The 13411-nt window shown below is 42.8% G+C and overlaps 1 protein-coding gene across 5 annotated transcripts in view; it reads right to left on the bottom strand.

The window, feature by feature from the left end:
* tjp2a (tight junction protein 2a (zona occludens 2)) overlaps positions 1-13411 on the bottom strand; it is a 55288-nt gene that overhangs the window by 20316 nt on the left and 21561 nt on the right. For all 5 annotated transcript variants that reach the window (XR_013932507.1, XR_013932508.1, XM_080419518.1 and 2 more), the window contains 6 exons: positions 10036-10089; positions 6101-6225; positions 5426-5528; positions 3914-4679; positions 3280-3383; positions 1794-1947 (listed from right to left, as the gene is read on the bottom strand). Coding sequence is in view for 3 of the 5 variants with exons in the window: in XM_080419518.1 (XP_080275644.1) it covers positions 1794-1947; positions 3280-3383; positions 3914-4679; positions 5426-5528; positions 6101-6225; positions 10036-10089 (1306 nt within the window). In the remaining 2 variants the exon portion in view is untranslated. The remainder of the gene's footprint in view (positions 1-1793; positions 1948-3279; positions 3384-3913; positions 4680-5425; positions 5529-6100; positions 6226-10035; positions 10090-13411) is intronic.

The following is a 13411-nucleotide window of genomic DNA, read 5'->3' as shown; positions in this document are numbered from 1 at the left end:
AATTGGTGGCACGAGCCAGGCATTTGCCAAGATGTGATTGTAATGTGGACCATAAAATAATTTAATATCCACCGGCTGGATTATGAGTGTGGATTATTCAAAGGCCAGCGAGTGCAGCCGCACGCATGCAGAGCCCCTGACACACACATACATAAACACAAACTGCACAGTCCCTAAACCACATAAAGTGGGTCACACGCCTGCAGAGCGTATGGTGTCACCTCCCTGCAGAAGCTATGCTCAGATGGACATTCTATCCTCCCATCTAGTCCAGCCCCTGCCTGTCATCTGACCATGTGACAATAATAAAAACTAGATGAAGTGCTCCTCGGAGCACAGGTCACCGCCAGGTCAGGTGGGTTATTGTGGGTCGGCAATGTTCGGAATTCGCCAATCAGGATGGAATATGAAAAATCGTACGGATCTTGATCACTTGACTTGAATAGAGATAATGAGTACTGATTTGCGTGATGTTTGGAAAACATTTGTAGGAGTAATATAAATAAAATATGTTTTGCAAAAATCAGCCTCCTGGTGGTGCTAAAATAGTGCAATGTTAAAAGAATGTGCGAATGTTCGCGCAAAGTTTCACCGCAATCGGACGCTGCATTCATGATTTGCGGCATTTTGTTCAAAACAGGGCCACAAAAATCTGCGTGAAATTTATAAGTAATATTAAAAAATGTGTTCTACAAAAGTCACCCCCCCTGGTGGCGCTATAAAAGGCAGATGTGAAAAATGCAGGGCAAAGGTTTTTCCTTGGCATCTAGGGAGTGTGCATACAAAGTTTTACACAGATCGGTGCAGTTATAGGTAAAAACACGAAACAGCCTGTTATGACGCCACCATGAGGCTGATTTGAAAAATGTCATGTGGCATTTCTTCCTCAGCCTAGTGGGAATGAAAAATCTGAAAGACCCGTTTGGTTTAATGACTATAGCGATGCTGACTTGCGTGATTTTTGGACGAAATATGTAGGAGTACTGTACTTTTATTTTTTTGCAAAACTCTGGCTCCTGGTGGCACTATAACCCATGTGAAACATTTGGGGCAGAGGTTCTGCTCTGGCATCCAGGGAGTGTGTGTGCACAGTTTCGCTGCAATCAAGTCAACGATGCCAGAGATTAGCTGTTCACAGATAGACACACACACACGGACACACACGGACACACAGAGGGACAGACAGGGTGCAAAACATAGTCTCGGTCATGCCTTTCGGCCTGGCGGAGACAACCAAAATCTGCATGTGGATAGACAGAGAATTCATTTAAGTTTGAACCAGTTGAATTAACAGAAAATAGCTAGTCAAATCTCTTTTGAAGAGTCCCTATTCTGGGCATGTCATAATAAAAGAACGGCGAAAATAGGCAAGCTCACAACGCATCGCCTTGCGACGCATTGTGAGCATGTAGATCGGCTATTTTCGACGAAGGAGGGGGCAAAGTATAGACCCCATGTGGGACCCCAGTCAATGAAGTATAATAAGATTTAAGTGGTTATAAATGGCTCTGTAGCTCACATGACAGATTGTGTGAAGTATAGAAGAACGTGAATAGTAGAATATACACAGCTTTTATTTTCCCATTGACAAACAAGATTTTGGTGACAAATACACACATACAAAACAAACTTCAAAATCATGAACAGCACAACACAAATGTTCATTTTGACAATTCATTGCTTTGGTGTGACAGTGTCCTTCAACGGTAGGGTTTACATAACATGCTGGCCACTGACAGGCCAAGGTTATTCCGTTAAAAGTGGATAGGGGAGCTGCTGCCTTTAAGCCTCACCATCGAGCTCCGAGTCGCTGTCGGCCATCGGCGGGATTCGAATCAGCACCTGCCTCCTGTCTCTCTGCACGACCAGCTGCAGCTTGCCGCGGGACTTCTCAATGAGCTTCCCCGCGTCACTGAGAGAGAGGTTCTCCGTGACCGTACCGTTGATCTACAAGTACAGGAGAGGTTTGAGCGAAGAATTAGAAAGAAGCTGAAACAGTGATTAAGGAGACCAACAAAAACAGTGATTGTGGTAGTCATTCTTAAAAGGTTGCTGTGGCCCTCGACTCCAAGGAGTGTTATCCGCATATTCTTTTTATTAATGTTGACATTTACGCTCTGAGAAAATACATTTTGGGTATCATTTGGCCAGCATCCAGTATAATGTTTTAGGTGTAAAATTGTAACACTAAGTAGACTGAATGGAACATGACAGGGATTCTCCCTCGGGAAGAACTTGTGGCTTGAATGTCTTTGCATAGGGCTGCATGTTGCATTCGACCTTTGCTTTGTCAGACGCCTTTGTTTTATGCGCCTACAGCATGTATGCTTTCAAACTTAGTTCTGCATTCATGGACCCTTATCTACATAAACATTTTTATTGACTAGAATTCCTTGCAGGTTGCTAAAGACAAAACCCATCCATTCAAATGATGATCATCAAAGAGATATTAAGAATGTTATTTAGATAGCATATAACAACATGCTATGTTCATTGTTTACCTGGTATTCTAGTTTATTTTAGGCAATATAAATTGTTCGCAATGCACTCTACGTACATATGTGACCATTTACCTTGTTTGTAGGCTAGAAATCATGCTTACCACTCTGCTTATTTCGATCTCGCACTTGTAAGTCACTCTGGATAAAAGCTGCTGCTGTAATTGCCTACATTGTAACTGCAATTGAAAAGATGCTCTTCAGCCAACCAGAAGAGGTGCTCACTGCTCACTAATGCACACTCCTCATTACCCTCAGTTATGATGACCAACAGGGTCTATAATTTGCGATTCATAAAGCTCAGTCAACACCAAAGATTTGCAATGCGACAAAGCCATTGCGGAACATTGCAAAGAAAAGTTGCATCGGTCTGAATTATGTATGGGTCTGTCAGCGCATGCCTGCTCATTGCGTCGCAAGCGTTTCCAATCGCAAACAAAAAGATGCAACACAAGCTGATCACAATCACGTTGCTCCCATGTTCTGAGTACCTGTGTGTGGACTGAGCAGTAAAACCACAGTTTTAGGATTCTGTTGCGTTGGAAAGTGGTTTCAAGTGGTTGCAAGTTGTTGGACTGGGCATTAGTTAGAAGCGATATTAAAGCCTGATTTATACTTCATTGTACGATGGTGTCCTGCAAAGAAAGAAGCTGATCTACAAGCTTCCAACGCATCCCAATGTGACGTGTTGCGAGCTTGTAGATCGTCTCTTTTCGGCAAATAAATTAGTCTAAATTCTAAATTACGCATAAGAACATGAGCTCAGGATGCTGAAACCTACCTTCAGAATAATGTCACCTTCCTGTAGGTTCCCATCTCTACTCGCAAGGCCTGTACTGGTCATCTCCTTGATGAAGAGCTGACTGCCCAGACGAAGGCCATACTCTACAAAACAAGATAAGCATTCATTCATAAATTGTAAATACAGGCACAGAATGCACCAGTGGAATCCAATACAATTAAAGAAAACATTCATGAAATTATGTGTGTGGTGATAAGACGCAATGGTCTATGTCACTATCACAGTGTGAACACCAAATGAACAGTAAATGAAGAATTCAATTGTGTTGCAAAACATGTGCATTTTGGATAAGAAAATAAATAATACAAATGAATTTAAAATGACATATTTTGCAAGAGTAGGTGGCAAAAATGTAATTAAAAGTAAATGTCATTTTAGAACAAAAGTGTAACATTTTGTTTAAATAATCAAGGATATCAAAACCATCTTCATGTGTACCTTTGTGTAGCACTAAGTTTTTTATGTACTCTTAATTTATTTTCCTACATATCTACAGTAGTTTGTAGACAAAGCAATATTCTACTATGACTGAGTGAGCGCAATTACACAAAAGCCTGTGAATAAAAGACAATCAAGGACTGTTGATTGGAATGTTTTTTGTTTGTTGTCTGACCTTCATTAGGCCTGTTCTTCAGCAGCAGCACGCTCAGGGGCTTCTCCAGTGGCTCTAGTTCTTGAGGGGGGCGGGGCAGAGGGATGGGCATGGGGGCGGGCGAGGGCGAGCTGTCCAGACGTTCCCGGCTCCCGCTCCGCCTCAGGGGCTCGTCGTACTTCCTGTGGTCCCGGTCGCCTGGGATGCGCTCGCGGTTCCTGTCGAAGCTGGGGTCGCGCGCCGGGCTGTGGCGCCCGTGGCGCAGGTCGGGGCTGTGGGTACCCCGGTCCAGAGCTCGGTCGCTACGGTGCCGGCGGTCCGAACTCTGGTCCCTGTCGAGCGTTCGCTCGCTGCGGTAACGCCTGTCGGGGCTGTTATCGCGGTCGCTGCGGAACCTCCTGTCTGGGCTGCGCTCGCGCTCGCGGTCGAGCACATGCTCGCTCCTGTAGCGCCGGTCCGGGCTGTGTTCCCGGTCCAAAGTCCGACCTCGGCTGCCGTCCCTTTTGTGCGGCCTGTCCGGGCTGAGCTCTCTGTCCGCGCTCCGTCCTCGCTCACGCCTGTCGTAGTCACGTTCGCGTGTCTGGTAGCCAGAGTCCATGTAGCCGCCGCCGACTCGCTCCCTCTCCATGCTGTGGTCGCGGCCGCCTCCGCTGCGACCGCTGTACACGCTGCGGCGGTCCTGGTCGTAGTTGTAGTCCTCGTTGAAGTCGTTGTTGAAGACGCGATCATCAGGCGATGCGGGGCGGTTCAGCAGGTTGACCGGAACCTTCCTTGCTCTCTTCACTGACTGTTGAATAGAAATACAAAAATAACAGATAACATGACGGAATAACATGATGGAATATACATATAATAAGACAATACACTGGGATTCAGCCATGAGAAAATAAATGCACAACAGGGCGTGCTGCAGACTGATGTTTTGTGCAGTAATGTTCTCATAACAGACTGGTTCACAGAGCATTATCCAGCTCATACCACAGGTAACTTGTAAAGTTAGGTTACAAGAGGATATGATCTATGGAACCCTTATACTGTATAGACAATTCAATCAGTGAATAGGAACTGTGCATAACTGATAGTCCCAGGTTTTCATAGACCTTTCCTGTTCATTTTCCCATAGCTTTGTTTGATTGGCTTGGCAGTGGATTTGAACCGGAAAACATCATGGCATGATGCACGTTTCTGGTTCAAATTAAGCCTGTCACAATTATTACATAATCGGCTTATTGCAATTATTTGGGATCATCACAATTATTTTGCATAATCGTCATAATCGTTTCCATGTTGAAAAATGTTCATACTTTTTTTTTTAAATAGCAGAAATAGCAGATCAACAAGCTTACAGCACGTCACAAAGTTTCATTTTTGAAAGTATAAAATGATTTAACATGTCAGTAATTTCTTTGTGGATAACACGATCAAACATCAATTCTGTCAAAAGATCAGAGGAAAGAACTTTCCACACATTTTGCTTGATGTTTACTGTGTAGAAATTATGACTCACTAAATAAACCACAAGTCTTTACTTACAATTTTTGCTACTTTGCCACATTTCCTGAGGGTTTGGACAGCGAAGGAGTGGGCGGCTCCATCCATGGCGATGGCATTGACCTGCACCACGCGGTCATTCTCACTAGAAAAACACAACCACCAGTCAGTGACAGATACAACATCCAATATCATTACATCATTGCAATTACTTGAGGGATCATTCATTAATTTAAAAATGAATAAATCATAACTATTCCCTTTTTCGTTGATTAATTAAAGATTCATATTTTTCCATCGGTATAACATCTTTCCAGAGATCAAAATGTAGTTCATTTTTTGTATTGCTTTTAAGATCTTCCTGCCCAGGGCCTGCAGATGAAAATTAACTATATAGCCAACTCTGGCCTAACATTTCCCTTGTGTATGGCCCCTAAACAAATAAAAACAAATAATGCAAAGCTATTAAAATGATCGATATGTAAAACAAGGCTCAATAATGACTTATTTTCCAGACAGAACTCTTAAGTGTCATATTATGTAAATAGAGATCCCCTCTTCATTTGGCATCTGAAACTTGTATCATCATTTCTAATGGCAGGCCTGCTAAAAGGTGATTTATGATATAGGATCATTGAGATCAGGCGATTACGGTATGTAATAATTGTGAGAGGTCTATTCAATGATTTCTATTGCCTTTATATGACAGTCACTCACAACAGCAAGCCATCCGCAGGGCCTCCTTGCAAGACATCAGACACCACAATGGAAGTCTCTCCACTCTCCTCATTAGGGTTATCTCTCCCCCCGGACACCGCAATGCCGAACCCCATCTTTGAATCCTGTTGAAGAGAGGAAAGTTTACTCTTTGCCGTGCACTTTGCATAAGGTTTATACCACAGTGCTGCACGTTAGAATTAGACAAGTTTAATTATCCCTGTTCCTCACGTGTGAGGTAGAATTATGATAAAATTGTTCTATGAACATATTGTTCTGACCATCTGAATATCAAAGTCAAGATGACATGGCACAGGCCTGGTATCTATTATATAATTTGATGACCCAGTCAGCAAATTATTGGCTTAGGAATGTGACAAAAACTACAAGAATCTCCACGAATTCCAAGGCTTCATGGGGTGCGTAAACTTCTATCTTATACCGTGAAGTGTCTCCGACTCCGTTTGCCTCAACAATTACTAATACAGATACAGAATTCCACGACACGCGTCAATGCCTACTGTTGTTACTTTGTAAAGTGCTCGTATGTCTTGTCACCAAGTGCAACCCGGAGAAATCCTGTACATTATTTGCATTAAAGAAAGTGATTGTGAGGCTGGTTATTATAATAGTGCTGTGGCGGGGAATGTGTCTAATTGTGTGGCAGTAGAGATCTGTAGTAATGGTTTATTGTAGCTCATGTGTCTTCACGGGGTGCATTAAGGAATTAACACTAATCCTCATCTTGGTAAATGTCTTGAGAGAAAGAGAAAGAGAAAGTGTGTGTGTGTGTGTGTGTGTGTGTGTGAATTTTATCTGCATGATTTTTTCTAAATCTAAAAACGGAGTAGTTTTAAAGCTACAAACCGTAACTTTTATGTCCTACCCTGAATTCGAAGGGTTCAGGCAGTACTTGTCAACCAGTACAGTGGGTGTCCTACCAGAGAACAGGGTCTAAATGTCTCAATGGAAGAGTAGGGAGACCACCTCCAACCACTGCAGATGTACTAGTTATAATGTCTTTAGCCTGGCATATATATATATATATAGTGTACCTAGACAGTAAAATCCCGTTAATCGTGAAAGTTTTTTACTCAAAGAAACATTTTTAACTCAAATCTTTGCTTTTGGGGGTCCCTGGAACAACATATTTTGGGATGGGGTCCGTGGCCAAATGCATATCATTTTAGGGATCCTTGACATGAAAAAGATTGAGGACCACTGACATAGAAACATAGGTTTTTAGACATAGACATTTTAGACAGACATTTTTAGAATCAGCTTCAGGTCTTGGGTTAATGGGTTAATTTAACTTAAGAGTCTACAAATGTAACCACACTCTTCAGAGTTAAGTTAACCACATAAGCCCTGTACTTTATTGACCGGGGTCTACCAGGAGCCCTATTACCAGGGCACCCTTCTTTTATCTGTCCATACTCTATACCAAATCTTTGCCGAAAATAGACGATCTACAAGCTCTTCCGTGTGGTGAACTTGTAGATCTACTATTTTCGCTGAATGTTGACCTATTATTATGCAATGCCCAGAATAGGGACACTAGGGTTTAAGTTTAAATGAACACCAAGGATTTTACTGTGTGTGCCACTACCCCGCTTTCCCCCCGGCGAGATTAGACAAGAAATTCAATGACCCCACCACTACCCCATCTCTCTGGGTCTCTACCAGATGGTCAAAGAGACAGGGATGTGTGTGTGTGTGTGTGTGTGTGTGTGTGTGTGTGTGTGTGTGTGTGTGTGTGTGTGTGTGTGTGTGTGTGTGTGTGTGTTTTTGGAGGGGGGAGAGAGAGAGAGACAGGCAGACAGAGGCAAGTGTAATCCAACCCACATATTCTGCGATTTTAAGATTAATTTAGTATTTTGTGAGTCTACATTACACTGCTATAAGAGGATGTGTGCTGATATCGTCTCTGGGAGCATTAGAAACAGCATCCGCCTGCATTAATTTAATTTCACTAAACCTTTATCCAGGGGACATATTCTGGGCACAGACACTGTTCTTCAGCTGTAGCCTACTTCACAGTCATAAGGTCACACCAACAGCTAGACACGAGCTGACCAGTACAACCAGTCCTCTGCCGTCTAGTCTAGTGAGTAGCTTCCCTGGAGCAACAGTTCAAATGCCTTGCTCAAGGGCATCTCAACGATAGAAATTAAACAGAGAGAGAGAGAGAGAGAGAAGGTAGAAAATAGCACTTCCTTCACACAGAGCCTACTTTGTATCAGTAGAGGACAAACCAACAAGCTTGTCTTTTGAATTGTTTCGAGTTACAGTAATGCACAAAACAACGCTATGTCAACATGTCGACTGAACACAAGAGTCTACTAACAGTATATTAACCTAGCTCCTTCCTCCTGCATGTGGTATTTTGGTTCAAGGAGAAAGCACGTTTAAGCAACATGCTTGTGTGATCTGCACATGAAAGAAGACAGACTGCAACTGACTACACACACAGGGATTATAGTCAATTCTTTACAAGGATTGAGGCTCAGAAAACCGTATTAGGGCAGTTAGCTGATTTTCTCTATTACATACTGGCTATACTCGACTATTGTACATGAGAAAACGAGCTCAGCACCAGGATTAACTTGGCTCTACCAGATGTGTTGCATTCCATGTGTTTAAAGAACAAGACTGGGTCATAACTGCCATGTGGATCTCAGAAATTCATGCGGCCAGTCTATTGATGAGGGTCATCTATTATGACATATGACTCCATATTTGGCCATGGTTTCAGCCTGATCTGACTGCCATTGAATTCTATTATAAAATTTAATATAATTTACTCATTTAGTCCCCATTCGGTTGGGGTATTTTTGTCACAGTACATTTGCACGTATATGAAAGTTGTCCTCTGCATTACCCACCCTAGCTCTAAAGGAGCCATTAATACAGCGCCCGGGGAGAAGTTAGGGGTTAAGGGTCTTGCTCAGGGACACTTCAACACATGGACTGTCCTTGATATTATATTTCAAAAGACATAAAAGCATATGTAGATACAAAATTATGTAGGTAGTTCCTTGGCCTACTGGCAGCGTGCAAAATAAATTAGTTTTTTTGCAAGATTAGCCCCAGACAATTAAACGGACAGAGAGACCCTCTTCTAGACGGCTCGCGCTTACTACATAATCACAAGAGTTATAGTATTATTTTTTTTACGGCATGGCTGACGTCATGAATAATCCTGTGCAAATGCAAGGCATCCGAATGATCAAAAACAAGTTATGGGGAAGTGAGGATGAAAGAACAGCCAGAACAGGCTTAGTTGATGCCCAAACATGTCTGCATGATGATGAAATCCTACAGACAGCATTGATCACAGAAAGGGACTTCTTCTCGTCATGTTGGTTCTGGGCAAGGGCAAGCTTCCACTTTCTAAAGGCTCTTGCAGACTGTTTTTTCCCCCCTCAAGATTAATTGAAAAGGTAATCGATTCAATATTCGCTTAAAAAAATTATTGATAGTTGCAGCAGCCAGTGGTGTAAAGTAACTAAGTACATTTACTCAAGTACTGTACTTAAGTACAATTTTAAGGTACTTTTATTTTACTCGAGTATTTCCAATCGTCTATACTTTTACTTCAATGGACTCCACAATGGACTCCACTACATCAATCAGATATACATGATTACATTATAAAACATACATTAACCACTTTAGCCCTATTTTATACCTAGGCTATTTGAAAATAGCCTAGGACAACGCGTCACGATGCGACGCGTTGTGAGCTTGTAGATCTGCTATTTTCAAACATTTTAGTACTTTTACTTTTGGTAAATTTTTATATCAGTACTAGTAAATTTTGAATTTACTTCTACATTGCAGTATTGATACTTTTACTTAAGTAAAACATTTGAGTACTTTTTCCACTACTGGCAGCAGCCCTACTCAGGCTCCGACAGTAATGGAGGACTCACCCTGTGCAAGGTTACGGTGTAGGCCTCCCACACGGTCTCCTCCATGGCTGGGTTCTGTGGAGAGAAATGAAAGATTACAATCGTTGATCAGATTTCACACAACAGATTAATAATGTATTATGTGTGATGTGGCAACACAGCTTGCACAGTCAAATCCATGGTGTTAATGTAACTCTGAGAGAAACCAAATGGACCTGTAAATCTTGAGTTACAAATGGATAAATTAATACCGAGGGTTAACTGTGTTCATCACACTGTCATTACACAACACAACCATAGAGACAAGAAAGCAAGGGCAGAGAGATGGAACACTGGTGAGTAACGGGATTTAACAATGACGTTGCAAACTTGCGATGATGTGGTTCACCTGCTAAGCTGGTACAGAAACCTGTGATTTTTAATTAATGCCCATGAGCAAACCAGCAAACAGGAGAAGCTGCATGTTTCATTCAAAATAAAAGCCCATACTATTGCGATAAATCCAACACAACTAGTATACTATCAACACATGTTGAAGCTCAAGCTAAACACACACACCCCTATGATGTCACATGATACATGCGCACAAACTTCCGCAAAATGTCAACAACAAGCAATAAACTCAACCTAAGTCCATACTAACAGTTCTAAATTTAAAAACACATTGTTGGAAAGTTAACTAACACAAAAGGTACCTGTATCCATTTTGAAAAGAGACAAGAAAACATGCATCTTAAGCTCACCCTATTTCGCCTACTGTCTTTTAAAAAGATGCCTCAATATCAGCATCCACACTACTGATCGTTTTATATATGGCTATACTGTAAGTCACTTTTCCCCGTCCAAACAGTGGACATGTGCACGTCTCATTTCGGGACCGAAGCTCTCCAACTTGACCCTTTCCAAAAAGTAAAACAAATAAGAGACCATGTATCCAACGCCCATGTCAGCCTTGGCACGCCACTCAAATCTGAGCCAAGACAGTGGAATCATCACACTCACAAGTCCCTGGAGGGTGCGGATGGTCTTAACCGCGTGTGCCCACTTCTTGTGCAGGCCGAGCACGGTCTTCATCCCTACCGTAGGCTCCCGTCTCGTCCTTCCCCGTTAGCGTCTCTTGTCCCAGTCTTTACCACCAGTGGTGGTCTGGTGAACAGCTTGCTCCATTGCTCACAACAGCGCACCCACTACCAACTCAAGCCTGCATCTATCTGCCTGCCTGGCTGCCTTTGACGTAAGAGGGATTCTGCTGGCCTATATTCAGGGCAAATCCCACCGTCCGCTGCATAAATAAGCGCACACACACACACACACACACACACATGCACCGACTAATACACGCGTGCACAATCACACGCGTGCACAATCACACATGCACACAAACTCCTGCGGACCACATGCACTCAGGCGTTGATTAAATACCCAAATGCACATGCAGTAGCATCCATGTATTAAACCAAATCTGACATAATAGTGACTAATACACTGATGTATGTTTGTGCATTACTACAGTATGTAAATGGCCCTTTCCCCCCAGGTTATAGAGAATACATGCATACACAGTAAAATCCACAAGTGTTGATTTAACCCAGAGTTTAAAAAACCTTACACCGATTGTTCTGTGTGTATAGACAAAAATCTGTGTGAACCACCACATGTACACAAAGAGCAAGTTAGAGTGTGGGGGATATTCTCAACATACTACTTGGGATTTAAAAATGTTTTTTTTTGGTAACTTAAGAGGAAAGTGAAATCCCTGTTTACAACTAATATCACAAGGCCCGGCTTACTGAAATGGGGGCATGACTCTAGTTAGCAGCAGACCTGTCATAACCCACTTATTTTGGGACTTTTGGACCTCAAGGGACAGCAAAGGACCAGTGGTAGCCAGGAGGAATTAGTCACAGACACCGTCCCGACATGCTCACAAAAACATCACTTCCATGCAAGTAAAAGCAGTGAAAAAGGTAACCGCGGGAGGATTATGTTTACATCAGACCTTGCGAGTTTAATCAACCTAACATGCAATCGCATTGTATGGATTATAGGCTTTAGGGTAGGGCTTTAGATTTAGTTGAACCAGTGCAGGAACGTACCCGCATGCCGGTTTCTTTACGTGTGTGTGTTTGAGTGTGAGAGAATGTGAATGTCCTATAGACTGCATGGCCTCATACTTGTGCAGCGGTGTTGGTGTTGTGTAGATGTGTGTTGTTGATGCTGTGTTGGTGTTGCGTAGTCATGTTGACACTAGTGCAGTACCTGCGTGCCCCCACCATTCGCATAATTTTGGGTCATTCGCAAGTGACGCCTGCTTTGCATATTGACTTTGCGTGTAATTGTGGCGCCGGTTTTGGAGAACCGCTGATCCAACCGACTTCGCACTTGTGTGCACTTAGTGTTTCCAGTGAGCCAATGTGCACAACATCAGCACCCTGACTCTGTTTGACCAGAATGGAACAGAGCCTTCATTAGTATCATTGGCAACACCTGTGAATTTCTTCACAATATGGCTGCTGTGCATAGAGCCTCTTGGCACTGCACTGAGTGCGCCCCCTTGCGACGTCAGCAAAACACATGCCACCGAATTTAGGCGATTGTTTGGACGGTTCTCGAGGTAAGCGACGGCCAGTCGTACACACTCCCATGAAGAGATTTCCCCAAATATTCAAAACATTCCACTATTCAGGCAAAGAAGAAATAGCAGATCTATAAGCTCCACTGTTTTCAAACATCTTTGCTGGGGACCCCATGGAACCCCCTCAAGGACCCCACTTTGAGAACCACTGCAATAGAGCTACAACAGCATCAAGGTGAGGGCAATGCCACCCACAATATACACACTAAACTAAATAGCACTAAAGGTGGCTCCTTGGCACATGGAACCTCTTGATTCTAGAATTATACAGGACAAGGGCTTAACAGGTTATTTGTAGCAGTGCTATATGATGTAGCATAAAACAAACAAACAAATAACCACCATTCTTTTGTGTGAGAAATGCACACAGTCCTGACACTTGATAAACCATGTACATTAAATGGCACAGGGAATGGCATATACTGTATTACTGAATGTCATCCCTGTGACAATGTCATCATAGAGCTTTTGTTTTCAGAAACACTGAGCAGGTTTTAGTACGAGACTGGTTCAGCTTCATGCAGTGTCATCTTACATTTTTTATCAAGTAACAACAATCACACTACAGGCATAACAGCTAGTCACACAGTCTTATTTCACAAGTGACTGCCACCGTTTTGCAGGCAAGCCTGCTGGCAAGGCCCTGGCCTCAGGAGGAGAGTATACGGTTATACAACAACACCACACACACACAGTAAGATCCCAGTGTGAAATGAACTCCCGAGTCCCAAGAGTGTGCACAAATGGAACCGGGTCCATTTG

This window comes from Gymnoscopelus braueri (genome assembly GCF_963280865.1).
Source record: "Gymnoscopelus braueri genome assembly, chromosome: 22".
Classification (NCBI taxonomy): domain Eukaryota; kingdom Metazoa; phylum Chordata; class Actinopteri; order Myctophiformes; family Myctophidae; genus Gymnoscopelus; species Gymnoscopelus braueri.
Note: the sequence above shows the minus strand (reverse complement) of the source record. Positions and strands in the feature narration are given on the sequence as shown.